This window comes from Erpetoichthys calabaricus, chromosome 4, assembly GCF_900747795.2.
Source record: "Erpetoichthys calabaricus chromosome 4, fErpCal1.3, whole genome shotgun sequence".
Taxonomy (NCBI): Eukaryota; Metazoa; Chordata; class Cladistia; order Polypteriformes; family Polypteridae; genus Erpetoichthys; species Erpetoichthys calabaricus.
The window spans coordinates 48,340,254-48,361,334 of record NC_041397.2 but is presented as its reverse complement, the minus strand read 5'-3'; the positions used below and the strand labels follow the sequence as shown (position 1 = coordinate 48,361,334).

Here is a 21,081-nt window from a genome sequence, read left to right as displayed (position 1 = left end):
AGGGGGGAAATAGAAAAATTTCAGTGAATACCAAGTGGAGGCAAGGAAAAACATACTATTTGTTGGTTTAAACAGTGGTATAAACAACATAAATAAGTTGATTGAGTGACATAGAGTGTTGGAGAAATTCGAAAGTTCAAGTTCACAAAGTCACACAGTGCCCGAAATAAAAAAAGAAGTTGTCAGATATCAGTCGCCGTGAAAAGGCGAGTCGTAGCCCACCGTCTGAGTGTCATATGAAAGCTTATTAGGGTACAGAGAAAAGAATAAAAAAATAGAGGCACAGTTGGGTAAAAAAGCACGAAATGTCAACTTTAATCTCGAAATTTCCACTTTTAATCACGTAGTTTATTTTGTCATCAAAGTAGGACATCATAAGCTTCATCTTAAAATCGTTTAATTTACTAGTTTCTCAAATCCCATCGTAACTAAAGTAGCACGTTAAATGCTTTGTATTATATTTTTTCTAATATTTGCTCTATGTGTGTGAATCACTGTGTGCTTCTTAAACGGGCTTTCTCTTCCTCCGACAGGACACAGAATCACATTTGTGATATTACAGCTCTCTGAATAATTTAAATAATGAGATTTATACTTGATATCATTTTCATGATGATAGGAATTAAAGCATGTACAGTTGTGCTTGAAAGTTTGTGAACCCTTTAGAATTTTCTATATTTCTGCATAAATATGACCTAAGACATCATCAGATTTTCACTCAAGTCCTAAAAGTAGATAAAGAGAAACCAGTTAAACAAATAAGACAAAAATGTTCTACTTGGTCATTTATTTATTGAGGAAAATGATCGAATATTACATATTTGTGAGTGGCAAAAGTATGTGAACCTCTAGGATTAGCAGTTACTTTGAAGGTGAAATTAGAGTCCAGTGTTTTCAATCAATGGGATGACAATCAGGTGTGAGTGGGCACCTTGTGTCATTTAGAGAACAGGGATCTATCAAAGTCTGCTCTTCACAACACGTTTGTGGAAGTGTATCATGGCACGAACAAATGAGATTTCTGAGGACCTCAAAAAAAGAGTTGTTGATGCTCATCAGGCTGGAAAATGTTACAAAACCATCTCTAAAGAGTTTGGACTCCACCAATCCACAGTCAGACAGATTGTGTACAAATGGAGGAAATTAAAGACTATTGTTACCCTCCCCTGGAGTAGTCGACCAACAAAGATCACTCCAAGAGCAAGTTGTGTAATAGTCGGCAAGGTCACAAAGGACCCCAGGGTAACTTCTAAGCAACTGGAGGCCTCTCTCACATTGGCTAATGTTCATGTTCATGAGAACATGAACAACAATGGTGTGCATGGCAGGGTTGCAAGGAGAAAGCCACTGCTCTCCAAAAAAAACATTGCTGCTCGTCTGCAGTTTGCTAAAGATCACATGGACAAACCAGAAGTCTATTTGAAGAATGTTTTGTGGACCGATGAGACCAAAATAGATAAATGTTTGGAGAAAGGAAAACACTGCATTCCAGCATAAGAACCTTATCCCATCTGTGAAACATGGTGGTGGTAGTATCATGGTTTGGGCATGTTTTGCTGCATCTGGGCCAGGACAGCTTGTCTTCATTGATGGAACAATGAATTCTGAATTATATCAGAGAATTCTACAGGAAAATGTCAGGACATCTGTCTTTGAACTGAATCTCAAGAGAAGGTGGGTAATGCAGCAAGACAACGACCCTAAGCACACAAGTCGTTCTACCAAAGAATGGTTAAGGAAGAATAAAGTTAATGTTTTGAAATGGCCAAGTCAAAGTCCTGACCTTAATCCAATTGAAATGTTGTGGAAGGACCTGAAGCGAGCAGTTAATGTGAGGAAACCCACCAACATCCCAGAGTTGAAGCTGTTCTGTACGGAGGAATGGGCTAAAATTCCTCCAAGCCGGTGTGCAGGACTGATCAACAGTTAACGGAAACGTTTAGTTGCAGTTATTTCTGCAAAGGGGGGTCACACCAGATACTGAAAGCAAAGGTTCACATACTTTTGCCACTCACAAATATGTAATATTCGATCATTTTCCTTAATAAATAAATGACCAAGTATAATATTTTTGCCTCATTTGTTTAACTGTTTTTTCTTTATCTACTTTTAGGACTTGAGTGAAAATCTGATGATGTTTTAGGTCATATATTTATGCAGAAATATAGAAAATTCTAAAGGGTTCACAAACTTTCAAGCACAACTGTATTAAACATGGGAACACGGTGGCACAGTGATTGTTCATGCCTCACGCAAGATGCTTGCTGCGCCGTGCGCGACCTTCGATGAAATAATTTATTGCAGCAGTACTGTCTCTTTCAAACATACTAACCCACAATTCCTGTCCTTCCTTTTCTTTCTCCAAATACCCAATCGCCACACAATCAGTTCTGTAATAGACGTTAAGCCATCTGTAAGCTGAGAACGCAGATTCTTCAAAACTTTTAAGGAACATTGAAATATCTTCGAGTAAATGTTTAATTATTCTATCCATCTATCACTCCAGTGTCTCGCCAGCCCCAGCAAGAATACAGCGCGAGCCAGGAACAATCCCTGAATGGGCGCCAGCTCCTTGCTAGTGCTGCGACACCGTGTCCTCACATGTTTAATTATTAACAATATAGATTATTTAAAGTTCAAAGTTTTATCTGTATTAAATAATACATATTTTGCTGCATTTCATCTTAAAAATGATGTCATCATCATATGTAAATATGCGCTTTATAAAGTGGCTCAGGTTGTGCAATATTATAACTATCGCAAGTTTACAGTGAGGTAATTGTACTTATAAGTACAAACAGTTCTACAAGGAGCACTTGATGGCCTGATTGATGCCGTTTATAGTTCTTGGGATGAAACTGTTTCTGAACCGAGAGGTCAGTACAGGAAAGGCTCTGAAGCGTTTGTCAAATGAGAGCAGTTCAAATAGGCAGCATGGCTGAGGCAGCGTGTGCTTGATGCTGTATACCGAAAATTCTCTTTCCGATTAGCTGCTGTAGAGCTGTGATTCCACACTCGGATACAGTGATATATACTCCGAGTGGTCCAGTGAGAGTAATATGGAAAAAGATTATCCACTGTGGCAACCCCTAACGGGAGCAGCTGAAAGAAGAAGGTGCAGTAAGAGTAACAATGCTAAAGCAGCTATGGTATTTGGATTAGTTTGGCCATCCTGTGGACCATTATATTGTTACTGGTTAATTACAATCAGATGCCTTAAACTAATAAACAATATGCGGTTAATTTCAGTGTATATAATAAAGCCGATCAAGAAAGGGAAACCACACTGTAACAAAAGCACTGCTTTGACGGTAGGTGCCGCCAGTTTGCAAAACCGAGCGGAGAACTTGCGTATGCCAGGGTTTGAGCTAGCGTGAAAATGTGTGTGGCTTTACACCAAATTTCGGTTTTATACATAGCGATTTCAGCGTGGAAACGGGAGTACACAACATTTATACATGAGGCCCCATGTCTTTAGATTCCCAGTACCTTGCTGGCAGAGGAACTGATCAGTTTCTTTACCATTTTTGAGTTAAGAAGGCCCAATATGACCGCACTGACCACACCAGCTTCCAAAACCCACACGCTTACTCTGCAAAAACATGAGGTGAGACGTGTGTTCAGAATGGTAAACCCAAGGAAGGCCACATGGCCCAGAAGGAGTTATCTGTGAACATACTCAAAACATGTGCTGACTAGGTTTCTGGGTTCTTCACAAAGACTTTTCCCTGCATAAAATCATCAGTCATTATTCCTGTCCCTAAAAAATATATAGGAAAAACAACTTGGAGCAATATCTGTTGGTGGCTTTTTATTGTTCAACCATCAAGAACATCCCGCCATGCTGTATTACATTATGGCACGCCAGATGCACAGCAACAGACAAAAAGCCTGGCCAGAGAGTCATAAACACAGCACAAAGGCTGTTTGTCTGCCCTCCCTGGAAGACATTGCCTGCTCCCACTATCTCACCAGAGTCCACATACATCATTAGGGATCCTTCAAACCCTGGTCAGCACTAGTTTGAATGGTTGCCCTCTGGTCTGAGTTATAGATCTTTGAAAATATGGGATGATAGATTCAGAAACAGTTTTTTTTTCCAATGGCCTTAAGTACATTGAACAAAAAGACCCCTACATACTGCTGCTGCTCTCATGCTGCTACTCCCCAGTGGAATGGTATAATTTTACTGCATTAATACTGGTTACATTTATTGGCTAACTAAAAAGAGTACAATATGCAAGCTTTCGAGGCAACTCAGGCCCCTTCTTCAGTGCAGTCTTGTATTTTAATTGAAAATATCATTGTACTAGGGGGCTCCGCCCCCTGCTCGCTTCGCTCGCCAACCCCTGGTGTTGGGAAATGACAAAGAGTGAGATGTATGAATGAGATATAGAATAGTGTGAAGGTGTGGATGATGCATATAGAAAGCAAACAATAAATTGTTTGGCACAGTGTAATGGTTTATTGGAAAATTTCTTTGTACACAACATTAGTAGTAAAGATGGTGTCGGAGCACTTATAACTTTAACGTCAGATGAACGTCGAACTCGTGAGAAGGCAACATAAAGTTGTCCATGTCCAAAAACGGGGTCAGAGAGGTAGATGCCAACCTTGTCCATGGTTTGTCCTTGTGATTTGTTGATGGTCATGGCAAATGCAGGTTAAATGGGGAACTGTCGGCATTTCAGTGTAAAAGGTAATTCCAGGTTAGAACTTGTAAGGTCAATTCTAGGAATCAGAACAGTATTGTTAGCATGTGATTCTGTAAGAACTGTCGCTTGAATAATATTGTGTGGCATGGTGTTGACGACTAAACGTGTACCATTGCATAAACCCTGTTTAGTGGTAAGGTTTCTTAATAGCATGATTATTGTTCCGTTTTTAAGGCTAAGATTGTGTTGTGGTAATCCGGCTGGGTTAATAGTGTTCAAATATTGTAAGGGGAAATTAAGATGGTCATTGTCGTCAGCAGAGTCAACTTTGTCAGAGCTTAGAAAGAGTTGTGCCTCTCCAGGAAGTAATGAAATGACGTGGTTATTAATGTGATCAACATTAATATTTTTTGGACATAATATAGTTCGTTGTGTTAAAAGGGGTATTTGGTGTAATGAGATTGCTGTTCTAAATATCTCCGTAACTCTTTTGAAAGCAATGCCAATTGTCTGCGTGTTTTAAGGTGGAGTGAAGAATAGCTGAGCGCATGGCATGTGGAACAATAGCTAAGTACTGTGTATATTCTCCTCCTAATAAAAGTACCTTTCCTCCAAAGGGAATATTATTATTCATCAACGTTTGTAGAAGTTTATCAATGGTGTTGAGTAAGTGACTGGATGCCATTAGATGCAAAAGCAAATGAACTATTGTAGGATTTAATGCAGTTCATAAAGTTTTTACTTTCAGGTACTTCGTTAGTTAGAAGCTTCTGTAGATATGCAGGATATGAATGTAAAGGAGGTAGTCTAATTTGACCCTTTTGACAACAACGTGTAAATTCATTACTTGTACTGCCAGTTGTTTTTTCAGGGAAGTTAAGTGAATGACAATGATTGCAAATGACATTCATTAATCCCAATGAATTTTCATGAATAGTGGACTTATTATTGAACGCGTTGTCAGCTAACTGGCGCAATCGTTTAGCAGGTGTCTGTCGTTGATGTCCTTGACGTGTATCTTTTGTCTGTGCTGTTTGAGAGGCGCGTCGTTGTATGTGCAGGATTTGGGACGTGCTATTCTGGAGCTGTAATCGATTTGCCTGTGCTGTGTGAGAAGCCCGTTGCAGTTTACGGCGTTCATTGTTTGTATTGAGCCTTGCCCGTTTTTGTATGTCGGTTAGTGGAGCTTTCTCTTTTTGGAGTCTTGCCTGCTTGTTTTCCGGCATTTCAGATGCGCGTTGTAGACGTCTGCGTTTATTTATTTTGTCCCTTCGCTGCCGTTTTTGTATCTTTGAGACTCGAGGTGTTTCGTTTTGAACCCTTGCCTGTTTCGATGCAGCACTTTGAGACGCGCGCTGCATGCGTCTTCGTTCATTGTGTCTGTCCATCTGTGCTCGTGTCTGTAACTGTGTTAGTTGAGCTTTGCGTTTTTGGAGCCGAGACATTTTTTCTTCCGGGGTTTCAGAAGCGCGTTGTATGCGCCGACGTGTATTGTTTTTTTTTATGCGGGTTCGTGTGTTTGGTCCCGTCACTCGAGCCGTATCGTTTTGTACCTGTGATCGTGAATTTATGACTTGTTTGTTCTTCAGCGTTACAAATATGGATAAGTAATAAGGAGGATTGCACTCACTGTTAATATGGAGCCTTTTCTGTGGTTGAACGGTTAATAGTGCAGCAGTGTAATGAGATCGACCTATGCTGCATAATTTGAATCTGTTCAGATGACGTATGTTTAATACGGACGGTTCGTTCAGTAATGGGGCTTTGTGTCTCACAGTATGGGCCATTGCCTTTTGGTGGCTTAATATTTACTCCGGTAGATGCAAAAGCAAATGAACTATTGTAGGATCTAATGCAGTTCATAAAGTTTTTACTTTCAGGTACATTGTTAGTTAGAAGCTTCTGTAGATATTTAGGATATGAATGTAAAGGAGGCAGTCTAATTTGACCCTTTTGACAACAACGTGTAAATTCATTACTTGTATTGCCAGTTGTTTCTTCAGGGAAGTTAAGTGAATGACAATGATTGCAAATGACATTCATTAATCCCAATGAATTTTCCTGAATAGTGGACTCATTATTGAACGCGTTGTCAGCTAAGTGGCGCACGCGTTTAGCAGGTGTCTGGCGTTGATGTCCGTGACGTGTGTGTTTTGCTTGTGCTGTTTTAGGTGCCGACGTGTATTTTGTTTTTTCATGCGGGTTCGTGTGTTTGGTCCCGTTATTCGAGCCGTATCGTTTTGTACCCGTGATCGTGAATTCATGACTTGTTTGTTCTTCAGCGTGAGAAATATGGATAAGTAATAAGGAGGATCGCACTCACTGTTAATATGGAGCCTTTTCTGCGGTTGAACGGTTAATAGTGATTCATTGTAATGAGATCCACCAATGCTGCATAGTGTGAACGTGTTGAGATGACGTATGTTTAATACGGACGGTTCCTTCAGAAATGGGGCTTTGTGTGTCATTTCTTATTTATGTTAATGTGGTCGTGGGTCTGAATCGTCGTTTTTGTGAATGTTTCGTGTGCTATGTCCGTAGTCTGTCCCGTTTCGTGTCCAATGGGCTTTGTGTGGCGCTCGCAGCTTCTTTTTTTTTGTGTGCTAGGGGCTTGTTGAATCCTTCTCTTTGTGTGTGTCCCGTTTCGTGTGCAACGGGCTTTGTGCGGCGCTGTGTGCGTCGCCGGCGTCTGACTCCTTTTTTCTGTGGTCGCGGCGCCTCATTTCTTATTTTACATTGCATTCCATCCGGTTCCCGTTGCTTTGGGGGGGGGGGGGGTGCTTGGAGGGGGGGGGGGGGTAGGATTTGTGGGGCGCCTGCGCAGTACGTGTTTTGCATCCACGGCCCATGGCCGGATGTCCCTGCGTCCATCCGGTTTACCATTCTCGGTTAGTAATGTGGATTGTACATGAAGCTTAATAACTGTGTTATGTATATATTACAATAATGACCATTATTGTGCAAAATAAAATTCTTATCATGATCATTATTTTTGGCCTTATTACCCCACCCTATATCTAAAATTCACATATAACCTTGTGTATCTAATCCAGTTATACCTAGTGGTTGCCTGAAAAACAACAGTTGAGACTAATATTACATAAACATTGTAAACCTTGCAAAGAAAATCTGAAATTACAGTCCAGAATTTTAAACACAGGGTTGTTTTTTTGAAAAAAGTATCACATTGAAATGAGATTGTCGTTGCAGTTGAACACATTCGATCATGCAACGATAATGAAGCATTTTCAAATAAAGGATTATGTATTTTGTTTTTCTGTCATGTGCCTTTTTTCCTTTTCATCTCTGATGCCATATGAAACAATTTGTAGAGTAAAAGTATTACTTTAACTGCTTTCTAAGGCACTGATCTAAACTAGTTGTGCCTTATGATGACTGTCTGCAGTAGGTAATTGTATTCTTTGTTTCTTTGTCTAAAGTGGTCTGATATATTTTGTTTTAAAAACATATACAGTGTTAATTAATATATAGCGTTTTGCTGTTCTTTTCAATGCATATTATTAGTTCATTTGCTATTATAGAACACTCAAAATCAAAAAGACACATTGTTTCCATCCATTTTCTGTTTCTTTATGCCAAAAACAATAAAATAAAATATGTATTTTCAATATATATTTTTCTTCTAGGTATATGCAGAGCTTTTTGGAACTTCTGGAATATGAAAGCAAGAGCCCTGAAGACCCTCATGTTTTGAATGAGTATGTGTTACTTTTGTATTTTGCAAAGATTTATGATCTACAATTTATTGACTATAATAGTTATAGAGAAGCTGTGAAATAATTATTTTATGGTACTTTGACATATAAAATAGTGATTCAAAACAATTTAATTTATGTGAGGTAATGGCTGCTACACAATGCTCTAAATCGTAACACCTTGTCCATATTTTCAATTCAATTCAATTCAATTTTATTTGTCATTCAGCAGAACATCCAAGATGTGCTGCAGAACGAAAATACGATGCACAAGACCTTAATAAAAACACATAGTTAAAATCAGCCTACAATAAAATACTAAAATGCTTCATTTAAAAGACGAACGGCAATAGGAAAAAAACTGTTTTTAAACCTGGTAGTTCTACATTTCAGGCTGCGGTACCTTCTGCTTGAGGGCATGAGGGAAAAGAGTTCAGAGGCAGGATAAGTAGGGTCTCTAGAAATCCGCACAGCTCTGGCCAGACAGCGTTGTTTTGCCAAATCTTGTACATTTGGCAACGGGGCTCCAATGATCCTCTCCGCAGCCCTCACCACTTTCCTCAGTGCTTTCCAGTCCGAATCGCTGCAGCTCTCCTGCCACAGAGAGCTGCTGCTGGTTAGCACGCTCTCTATGGTCCCTCTGTAAAAAGTGGTGAGGACTGACTTACTGAGATGGGCCCTCTTTAGCCTCCGCAGAAAGATCAAGCGCTGGTGAGCTTTCTTGATGACGGACGAGGTGTGCAGGGACGAGGTGAGGTTGTTCGTCACATTAACTCCCAGGAACTTAAGAACACTGCTGTGGAAATTGTGCAGTCTACTAATGTAGATCGGGATGTGTATCAGCTGTTTCTTTCTGAAGTCGATCACCAGTTCTTTTGTTTTTTCGACATTCAGTATCAGATTGTTTTTATCGCACCATTCCACAAATGACTTCACCTCCTCTCTGTAATCCCCCTCCCTGTCACCTCGAATGAGACCCACCACTGTTGTGTCGTCCGCATACTTAATAATTTGGTTTGTGCTGAACTTGGCACAACAATCGTGGGTCATGAGCGTGAAGAGGAGGGGACTTAGAACACACCCCTGTGGAGAACCTGTGCTCAAGGAGATGGTATCTGATTTATTTTTTCCTAGTCGTACGTACTGTGGCCTATTCATTAGAAAGTCCAATATCCAGTTTTGCAGAGGTATGCCCAGTCCCAATGGGCCCAATTTGCTGGTCAAATTCTGAGGGATGATGGTATTAAAAGCCGAACTAAAATCAACAAACAGCATGCGGACCATAGCGTCTCTATTCTCCAGATGTTCCAATGAAAAATGGAGTGCAATAGGTATGGCATCCTCTGTGGCATGGTTGGAGCGGTAGGCAAATTGGAGTGGGTCAAAAGAGGAGGGTAGGACAGAAGTAATGTGGTCCTTGATCAGCCTATCGAAACATTTCATCACTATTGATGTTAAGGCTACAGGGCGATAGTCATTCATGGTTGTGACTATGGGTTTTTTCGGAACTGGGATGATTTCTGAGGTTTTAAAGCAAGATGGCATAACAGCTTGACACAGAGAGATGTTAAATATATCCGTAAGGACATGTGTCAGCTGCTCCGCACATCCTTTGAGTACACAACCTGGTATCTGGTCTGGTCCCGCAGCTTTCCTTGGATTAATTCTCCTCAAAGTCCGTAGAACATCATCCGGTTCCAGACACAGTGCCTTCTCATCAGGATGAGGGGTGGCCTTCACTGGTGATGAATCATTCAGTGCTTCAAACCGTCCAAAGTACTTATTTAGATCATTCAGGAAGTTGAAGCTATCATCACAGGGGTAAGAAACTGTTTTGTAATCTGTCACAGATTTAATCCCCTGCCACAATCTTCTGCTGTTCCTGTGATCTTGAACATGACTCTCTATTTTCTTTCCATGAGCCCTTTTAGCTCTTCTAATAGCTTTATTTAGGTTGGCTCTTGCTGTTCTAAGGGCAGCTATATCTCCAGATTTAAAAGCACAGTTTCTCACTTTCAGCAAAACTCGCACCTCAGCAGTCACCCACGGTTTATCGTTTGCCCTGACAATGATGTTTTTGGTGACGCAGACATCCTCCATGCACTTATTTATGTAGCCAAACACAGCCTCTGCATATTCATTTATGTCTATCCTTTGATCTGTGGTAGCTGCCTCACTGAACACAGACCGTCAGTGCACTCAAAACAATCCTGTAGTGCATTCATGGCTTCTCCTGGCCAAACTCTCACCTGTTTGAGTGATGGTTTTGATCTGATGAGCACAGGTCTATATGCTGGGATTAGCATAATAGAGATGTGGTCTGATGAGCCAAGATGGGGTCGTGGGGATGTTTTGAATGCTTCTTTAATGTTGGTGTAGACATGATCCAATATATTGGTTCCTCGAGTTGCAAAATCCACATGTTGGTAAAAATGGGGTAAACCTCTCTTCATGTTTGCCTGGTTAAAATCCCCAGCAACGATGACTACTCCCTATTTTTCTCTGTCTGTGTGCTACCTCACTTGATACTTTTTAATTTGCACCCAAGAGACATGCCAAAGTTACTGTATCGTGTTGTTGTTCGGTGTAAAGTTAATAAGGTTTAACAGGAAAGGATGTGCGGAGCCACTAGAGCTAGCCATTTTCATTCATTCATATATATATAATGTATATTTATATATGTATGTGTACTCTGAGTCATCTTTCATGTATGTGTCTTATTTTTACTATGTCTGAATGTAGTTTATCATTACAAAACATAAAAATATCAGCCAAGTATATTTTGCTCCTGGGATCTTGGGGGCTTTCACAGTTGCAGACGTATGGCCATGAAGCAGCCTAGGGATAGACCAAACTGTGTGTGAGAAAGGGACTTAATAATAGCTCACTTTATTGTTGTTATTTCAGATAATCATATTCTTTATAAATGCACTGTATAGTACATTACATAAAAATGCACACATCAACAGCAATTTTTTTTTGATGTCTATATAATGTAAAGGCAGTTATTTGAAAAGAAAAACTGGAAAGGTTTTAATTTATTTTGTTTGTAAGTGTATACTGTATTTCTATAATTAGATTTTTTTTTTTCCCATTTTAGTTTTCTGGACATTCTTATACACATCAGAAATCGACACAATGATGTTGTTCCTACCATGGCAAAAGGTGTAATTGAATACAAGGAGAAATATGGCTTTGATCCTTTCGTCAGCAGCAATATCCAGTATTTTCTAGATCGCTTCTACACTAATCGAATCTCCTTTCGCATGTTGATTAATCAGCACAGTGAGTATGCACTAAGTCAATATTAATGAATACTAGGGTATTTTAAAACTTAAATAATATACCACATGAGTTTAGGTCTTAATTAGATTTGTCTGAGAAAGAAAGTTTTGTGTTACTGCAATTTAAAGGTTATATAAGGTTATCTACTCCAAAATATAGATAACTATAAATCATAAATTTAATGGTTCATTTTATTTTAACTTTATTTTCATAGCACTATATGACTCAGTTTAATTACAATGAAACTATCTCCCTGTGGGAAAATGTATTATCACTTATTAGAGTAACACAACATAAGATACCTTTTAAGGTTAGTTTCTTAGACAGTTGGAGAACTTCTAAATAAAGGCCAAAGCAACCAAGATACTGGAAATTTAATTAGGACACAGTCTAACAGTCTACTCCCTATCACCCAAAATGAATTTTGTATGCATCGATTTGTATATGTGGATCAGCCACAACATTATATAATTGGACTTTCTGGCATTGCTTTGGAGTGGTTCAAGTCCTATCTTACAGATAGGGCTGAGTATGTGGCTGTGGGGGATGCTAAATCTTGTACTCACACTGTCACCTGTGGGGTCCCACAAGGATCAGTCCTTGGGCCAACCCTTTTTAATATCTATATGCTACCTCTGGGTCACATCATCCACAAGCATGGAGTTTCATTCCATTGCTATGCCGATGATACGCAGCTCTATGTGAGACTGGATTCGACTTCTCTTACACCTCCATCAACTCTTTCCTCTTGCTTGGATGAGATTGTGGCCTGTATGTCCAAGAACTTCCTCAAGCTGAACAGCACCAAAACTGAAGCTCTTTTAATTGGCTCCCCCCATCAACTTCGTTCCTCTGTAAATTTTATTTCCTTTTCTGACCATACCATTACCCTCTCCCCTTCTGTTACAAATCTGGGTGTCAAGTTAGACTCCCATCTGTCATTTGATACACATGTCTATCACCTTTGTAAAATTGCATTCCTTCATCTCCGAAACATAGCCAAACTCCATCCCTACCTCTCCCTCTGTGATGCTGAAAAGCTGGTTCATGCCTTTGTCTCATCCAGGTTGGATTATTGTTATGCACTCCTCATCGGGATCCCCAGCAAGAGCCTTCAAAAGCTCCAACAAATTCAAAATAGTGCTGCACTATGAGGGTGCGTAAACATGAACACATTTCACCAATCCTTCGGTGACTTCATTGGCTCCCTATTCACCTCCGTATTGAATACAAACTCTGTTTGTTTACTCACCAGTGTATCCATGGAAATGCTCCACAATATCTTAAGGAATTCCTTATATTACAATCCATTACAAGAAATCTCCGTTTTGCAAATACCTACCGCCTTCGCCCCCCTGTGACCAAACTCCGTACAATGGGTGACCGAGCCTTTGCAGCCACTGCTCCATGGCTCTGGAATGCCCTTCCAGAGAGCCTAAGAACACAGCAGATTGTGGGCCGTTTTAAAAAACGGCTAAAGACTTTTCTATTTAGGAAAGATTATTAACAAGAATACTACTAATTATTGTTGTTTTATCTCTGTTTTAATCTTGCTTTGCCTTTGTTTAAACTTTTTTATGTAGCACTTTGAGATTTACTACTAATGTAAAGTGCCCTATAAATAAAATGCATTATTATTAAATCTGCCTGCCTAATGTTGAGTTAAGTTCCCCTTGTGCCACCAAAACGTCTCAGACCCATCAAGGCATAGACTCCACAAAACCGTTTAAAGCTGTCCAGATGTATCTGGCACCAAGAGATTAACACACCCGACAGTCTACATGCTATGAAAGAAAATGTGATTCAGACCAGGCCACCTTCTTCTATTGCTCCATGGTCCAGTTCTGATGTTGACATGCTCATTGTAGGTATTTTTGTGGTGGACATGTGTCAGCATGGGCACTCTGACCAGTCTGCCGCTACGCAGCACCATATGCAGCAAGCTGTTATGTGCAGACACCATTCTCTCATGGCTAGCATTTAGTTGTTCAGCAATTTGTGGTACAGTAGCCCTTGTATGGGACCAGACTAGTTAGTCTTCGTTCTTCACCCACATCAGTGAGCCTTGGGCACCCATGACCCCGTTCACCGGTTGCCCTTCCTTTTACCCCTTACGGTAGGTGTTAACCACAGCATACCAGGAACACCCCAACAAGACCTGACATTTGAGATGCAATGACCCAGTTGGTTAGCCACCACCATTTGGTTGTTTTCAAAATTACTTACGTACCAACTAGTCACTTGCTGTATAACATATATTTCACCCCTTGACAGGTGCCATTTTAATGAAATAATCAATGTTGTTCACTTCACCTATCAGTGGTTTTAATGTTGTAACTGATTGGTGTATTTTCATTCCAGAGTTTTAAATTTTATGTGTTGCTAATTCTGGAACATGCTGCTTAAGGTTCTGTGAGCTTCCACAGTAGTTCACAATTCACGTGTGCGCATAGGGCATTCAGCAGTTTATAATCTTTGTGTGTTCAACAGGATTCCCTTAGGGGGGAAAATTCTAGATCCCAAATTCCGGAAAATATTACTCGGTGAAATAATGTTAGAATACAAAGGCTTTCAGGACTCCAGCAAATATACAATAAATTTATTTAACAAAAGATGCCTCAGGAACATACCACTGTAACTCTGTAATCACAGATATGGTAATCTTCATTCACACAACTTTTATAGATATGAATATACAAGAGCATCTTTAGCATATACAGTAGCTCATATCATGTAAATTATCACCAAGTACATTTACTTTGAAAGGTACGCTAGGTTTGTCAAAATATCAGTAATGAAATATATTCATGGTGGTGAGACTCAAGGTCAGAAACTGCTTCCTGCATACTTTTAAAGTAGATAGACAAAAGTTAGTGTAAAGTGCCTTTGTTCTATTGTAACCTTATGGCATTCTTTCAGGAATAAGATTAACACAGTGGCATCTCTTGGACTTGTGAGGTTTTTCTAACTGTATTAAATAAGCAAGAATTGATCTAAGAGTCCAAGATGCTAAAGAATTATTCTTAGCAACTGTTGTTCAGTAGTCAAGTTTTATTTCAGCAATAGTCACTAAAACAATCATTTACACTTTAAATGCTGTAGATCAAAATGAACGAAGATTCAGTATCTTTTATTGTAAAACATTTACTATTATATTGTCTGAAATTTTTACATTTATTTGTAACATGTGACTAAATAATTTTCCAAAAATTAAGTGATATAATTTATGCTGACCTTTTTAATATTAAACCCACATAAAATATCTACTACTTAAAGCATGAGAGAGAAATTTAAGAAATATCTGCTAATGTCCCAATCATAATCTGCCAAATAAAAACAAGGCATTTATACTCCGATTCAACCTATAGTTGAGTCTGGCACACATGGAAGTGTGTTTATTGAATGTTGTTTTAATTTATCCAGCTGTTTTTTTCTCTCTGCCTTGGTTGCACATTGTTTGCGGAATATACTGCAGTTTATAGTCTAAGGTTTCATGGACTTTGGTACTCATTTGCTAAGAAATTGGCTGCTAGATATTCTGTAATAGTTAAATCCCTTTTTCAGCCAGACCAACCTGTTAGTTTACTTGCAGTCTCTCTTACCTCTTGCTGTCATTTACTTATAATTGATCAGTCTTATTAGATGACACCCAGAAACCACATTCCAAAGAGAGTCCCTGTAAGGAGAACTGAGACTTTAGCTGGGGTTAAGTGCCAGTGATAGAGCTGGAGCAACAGACTTGTTTGCCATGTCTGTGCAAAATTTACAGTGTCACACTGTTCTGAACAAATGGATATTTCTTTTAAGTTAGGTTTATTTGCTCCCTCTGCCCTTTTGAAATTGGCGTCTATTTTTGTTAATTGAAGTTTATAAACTGGGGCTGCATAAGAGCAAACATAAAAATGGAATTTTTTTCACAATCTTTGAAAACGAAGTGGTAATTTTAATCTTTGACAGTATTATGATTTTACTTTATGTTTTATAAACAATAATAATCTGGTTTATTTTACATTTTTATACATTGTCATTCAATAGTTATTGTATTTTCTTAACAATTGAAGGTAACTCTGTAAGTAGTTTATTGTTATGAAGAATAAGTATTTTTTAAAAATGAGACTTTGAATTATAAGTCAAAAATCTGGTAATTACTTTTTTACTGTAAATGAAAGTACATATTTTAAAATGTGCAGCATCTGTTATTTCTTTGTTTTTTAGCCTTACTATTTGGTAATGATACCAATCCCGCACATCCTAAACATATTGGAAGCATTGATCCTAATTGTAATGTGGCTGAAGTTGTTAAAGGTATTCTTTTTTTTCTTTTTTAAAATAAATTGAATCTTTCTGTTTAATATATTTTCACAATTCTTTATTAAGTTTGATTTATTTATTTTAATTAAATGGTCAAGGCATGCATTGGAGTTCTGGTTCGAACTGTTGACCATAATTCAGTGTATATTGTCTTGCTTAATTTAGATGATCTATTTTGTTTTCTTTAAAGACTTAAAGCTCCTTTTAATAACCTGAAATATTACATGTTATAGCATTTCAACTGTCACATGGTTCTCTATACCATGTTTGCATCTATATAGTCAATAAATAAATGGTTACATCATGATTTTGTGCCCTTATACATCTGGCCGTTTTAGTTAATTTCTTGCTTAATTATACTTTCATTAACATATGGTAAGTTTATTTAATGGATCAGCAAGGAGAAAGTAAGGACAGCTATGAAGAGAATGAAAAATGGAAGGGCCGTTGGTGCAGATGACATACCTGTGGAAGCATGGAGGTGTTTAGGAGAGATGGCAGTGGAGTTCTTAACCAGATTGTTTAATGGAATCTTAGAAAGTGAGAGGATGCCTGAGGAGTGGAGAAGAAGTGTACTAGTGCCGATATTTAAGAATAAGAGGGATGTGCAGGACTGTCATAACTACAGGAGGATAAAATTGATGAGCCACAGCATGAAGTTATGGGAAAGAGTAGTGGAAGCTAGGTTAAGAAGCGAGGTGATGATTAGTGAGCAGCCGTATTGTTTCATGCCAAGAAAGAGCACCACATATGCGTTGTTTGCTCTGAGGATGTTGATGGAGAAGTATAGAGAAGGCCAGAATGAGTTGCATTGCATCTTTGTGGACCTGGAGAAAGCATATGACAGGGTGCCTCAAGAGGAGCTGTGGTATTGTATGAAGTCGGGATTGGCAGAGAATTATGTAAGAGTTGTACAGGATATGTATGAGGGAAGTGTGACTGTGGTGAGGTCTGTGGTAGGAGTGATGGATGCATTCAAGGAGGAGGTGGTGATTATATCATCGATCAGCTTTGAGCTCTTTCTTATTTGCAATGGTGATGGACAGGTTGACAGGCGAAATTAGACAGGAGTCCCTGTGGGCTATGATGTTTGCTGATGAAATTGCGATCTGTAGCAATAGTAGGGAGCAGGTTGAGGAGACCCTGGAGAGGTGGGGATATGCTCTAGAGAGGAGAGGAATGAAGGTCAGTAGGAACAAAACAGAATACATGTGTGTCAATGAGAGGGAGGTCAGTTGAATGGTGAGGATGCAATGAATAGAGTTGACGAAGGTGGATGAGTTTAAATACTTGGGATCAACAGTACAGAGTAATGGGGATTGTGGAAGAGAGGTGAAAAAGAGAGTGCAGGCAGGGTGGAATGGGTGGAGAAGAGTGTCAGGAGTAATTTGTGACAGACGGGTATCATCAAGAGTGAAAGGGAAGGTCTACAGGACGGTAGTGAGTCCAGCTATGTTATATGGGTTGGAGACGGTGGCACTGACCAGAAAGCAGGAGACAGAGCGGGAGGTTGCAGAGTTAAAGATGCTAAGATTTGCACTGGGTGTGACGAGGATGGACAGGATTAGAAATGAGTACATTAGAGGGTCAGCTCAAGTTGGACAGTTGGGAGACAAAGTCAGAGAGGCGAGATTGCGTTGGTTTGGACATGTGCAGAGGAGAGATGCTGAGTATATTGGGAGAAGGATGCTAAGGATAGAGCTGCGAAACAAGAGAAAAAGATATGGAAGAAGATGACCCACTGTGGCAACCCCTAACGGGAGCAGCCAAAAGAAGAAGAAGAAGAAAAAAATGATTTAATGAGCAACCTCTAATACAAAAGGCCAGGAACTGGCCCTGGGTATTCTTTGCATTTACCCATTGTCTCTCATACTTGGACAATTTATTAGTCATCTGTTATTCTGATCTCTTATCTTTTAACTTGTATAGAAAAATCAGTGTCTCTGGAAGAAATCCACACTTTTTTGTTTTTATTTATTTTTTTTTATTTAAACGAAATTCTTGTATAATAATGTGTCTGCAGTTGTATTGTTATAGTGCAAGCAAGTAGTTCTACTGTTATGGCAAATCTCCACCACACAATATGCCTTTTACAGATCACAAAATCGCAAGGAGCTTTGCAAACAATTTGAATGGAATAAGAGAAGATGTTTTGGTTTGGGGAAGCATTTTAGGAATTTAGAGCAGGGGTAGGCAATCTCGGTTCTGGAGTGCCACAGTATGTGCAGGTTTTTGTTCCAACCCAGTTCCTTAACGAGAACTCAATTATTGCTGATGAAGCACATATTGCTTAAGTGACATTTTAATGCTTCATTTTAGTGGTCTCGCTTGTTAAGGTTCTCCAACCTTAATTGCTTATTTCAATCTTAAACTGCTGCATTCAGTGTTTTAATTGCTCCTTATTAGCAATAAGATGTAAAAGACAAAGCAGCCGGCAGTTCTCCAGCTAGCTTTTTTCCAATTACATCTGTGTGTGTTCATCATGCACGGTTTGATTTAATAAAACACTTAATAGAAAAATGTGACAGACTGAAAATGATCTGTTTTAGGCTTCAAATCATTTGGATGATATCCTTGGAAAGGAAAAAAATCTACGATATAAAAGCCTTACATTGCACAGACTAACAAGCCATAAAATTAAATAAGGTCTGAGATTGGCAATGATTGGTTTCTAATTAAGCAATTGGGTTGGAATGAAAACCTTTAGCCACTGCGGCTCACCAGGACCGACATTGGCTACCCCTGTTTTACATCTTATTGCTAATAAGGAGCAATTAAAACACTGAATGCAGCAGTTTGAGATTGAAATAAGCAATTAAGGTTGGAGAACCTTAACAAGCGAGACCACTAAAATGAAGCATTAAAATGTCACTTAAGCAATATGTGCTTCATCAGCAATAATTGAGTTCTCGTTAAGGAACTGGGTTGGAACAAAAACCTGCACATACTGTGGCACTCCAGGACCGAGATTGCCTACCCCTGATTTAGAGGGTTTTTTCAGTACTCTAGACAATTAGACTATCTCTCTATTATAAAAAAAAAAAAAAATAACTTGGGACGAGAAATTTTTCCTACGATGAGACCTGATCTTTTGAGGAGAGACAGAGAGACACTTTCACGTCCTGCGAGATGGTCGAGTCGCGTCATACTTACAGTCTTTGGAAGCAAGTCCTGTGATGCACATGCAGAGCAGGTTAAAGATAATGGAAGTAGGAAAATTCGAATGTCTCATAAAAATGAAAGTAAAGATCGCATTAACTTAAACAAATGGAAAATATTACTCTGTGAAATAATGGAACAGCGAAAAGAGATTGAATCGTGTTTGAGGATGTCTGGGGGAGAAGAGAGACGAGGCATGCTGTGAGACAACAGGACAGCTGCTGTACAGGCTTTTAAATGTTCAAAGCACTGCATGAAATACAGATCACGCAGCACAGGAGCAGCAGCTGCTTGAGCAAAGAAGAGGTAAAAAAACAACTGTTATTTGTTTCCCATTGTGTCACCGTTTAAGAGGGGTTTCGAAGGAGCGATCGCGTCTCCTTGGGGTGCATTCAGCCCCCTTTCTCACAATGGCGTGTAGCGCTGGCAGGGGAGGGGAAGGGGTTGCCAAGCGAAATGAGCAGGAGGCAAAACCCCTTAGTATTTGAAAAAATAAAATCAAATGGAACATTCAGTCAGGCATATGTAAAATGACAGAGGCAGGTATCTCCCCAGAAAGAGTGCGTAGTTGTTTGTTTTTTTTTTAACTGCATTCTGTTTTTCCCCTACACACTTGCTTTTGTTTAAATACACAAAGTTTTCAAAAGTCTTTATGAATAGGTTTGATTTGGTTAAATATAAAGCCTTATGTCATTATTTAATTTTAGTTATTTAAAGGGACACATTACTTATTTATTTCAACATTACCAATAATCATCTAGTTGTCACTCCTTAAAGTCCTAAAATTAGATAAATCTAACCTCTTATTATGTTGGTATATACTCAAATGTCATTTACTACATTTTAATCATTGTGTAACTAGAACCTACTTTTAGAGTTCATGTTTGTGTTAGAAAAATAATTGGGTCCAGATCATCACTGTTGTTTCAGTTCCTGATATCAAAGGAAGAATAGAGGTTTTAATAACACATTGTGCATTGATTGCTTATGTACATAACTTTATTATACTATTAGCTATAATAGACGAGGATCAGTTATTTTTCATATTTAATTGATTATTGGAAAGCTACACCTACCTGTAGACTGTAGTCTCTGAAGACAGATGATGCAGAAAAGAGAGAAATGCTTTGAATCACTAAAGCATGGATTTTTGGTTAGTCCAAGCATTTGTTCTGTACACTACTAGAATAATAAAATAAACATAAAATTATTTTCTGTCTCTTTAAATAGGTTTTCTAGTTGCAGGACCATAGTTTTTGTGTCGGGCAGAAAAAAGTTGTTTTCACTAAAAAGACTGCACCTGCTTTTCTAAGCTTTAGGATAATTTAGTTGCAGTGCTCCTTTACGCAAATATTATGGTAGTTTGAGCCAGCGCAAACTTCTGCAGTGTACACAAAGAGCAGCAAGTGGAGGTTTGTGTTATCAGAGAATGAGAGACGATTTGAATATTAGCCTTTACGTTAAAGAAAATGGAGTAATACACTGAGAAAAATGAATCTGAGAAGTCATCCTGTGCAATTAAACAAACACCAAGAAAGTATGCTTTAATTATTTCAGAACCTTTATTTTGTCCTTTAAATTAAAACCGACACCCTTTGAATTTGGACAGCGAACTTGGTGCAGCAGCTTACATTTTTAGTTGGAAAAAGAAAAGATAAAGACGAATTTGGAATTATTGCTTAGTAAACAATAGGCCTTATAAAGATTTGTACGGTTTATTCTTTGTTGCTGTGTGTCATACAACATAAGTTTTGATAGGAAATAAGTACTTTATAAATAAAACGGTAATTCTTATTTATAATTACACCTCAACAATTATGAATGTCTGATACACTGAAGAAAACACCTGTAAAAATGTAGTAAATGTATATTTTAACAGCAAAAAGCTGTAGTGAAATTAATGATCTAAAGTGATTAAAACCTATATATACCCTTACCCATGTATATTTACATTT

At 38.7% G+C, this 21,081-nt stretch overlaps 1 protein-coding gene across 1 annotated transcript in view; it reads left to right on the top strand.

The window, feature by feature from the left end:
• The window catches only part of pdk3a (pyruvate dehydrogenase kinase, isozyme 3a), a 62,102-nt gene that overhangs the window by 25,870 nt on the left and 15,151 nt on the right, over positions 1–21,081 (top strand). Inside the window, exons 3-5 of the mRNA XM_028799419.2 lie at positions 8,303–8,374; positions 11,472–11,656; positions 15,872–15,961. Of these exons, the coding sequence (XP_028655252.2) occupies positions 8,303–8,374; positions 11,472–11,656; positions 15,872–15,961 (347 nt within the window). The remainder of the gene's footprint in view (positions 1–8,302; positions 8,375–11,471; positions 11,657–15,871; positions 15,962–21,081) is intronic.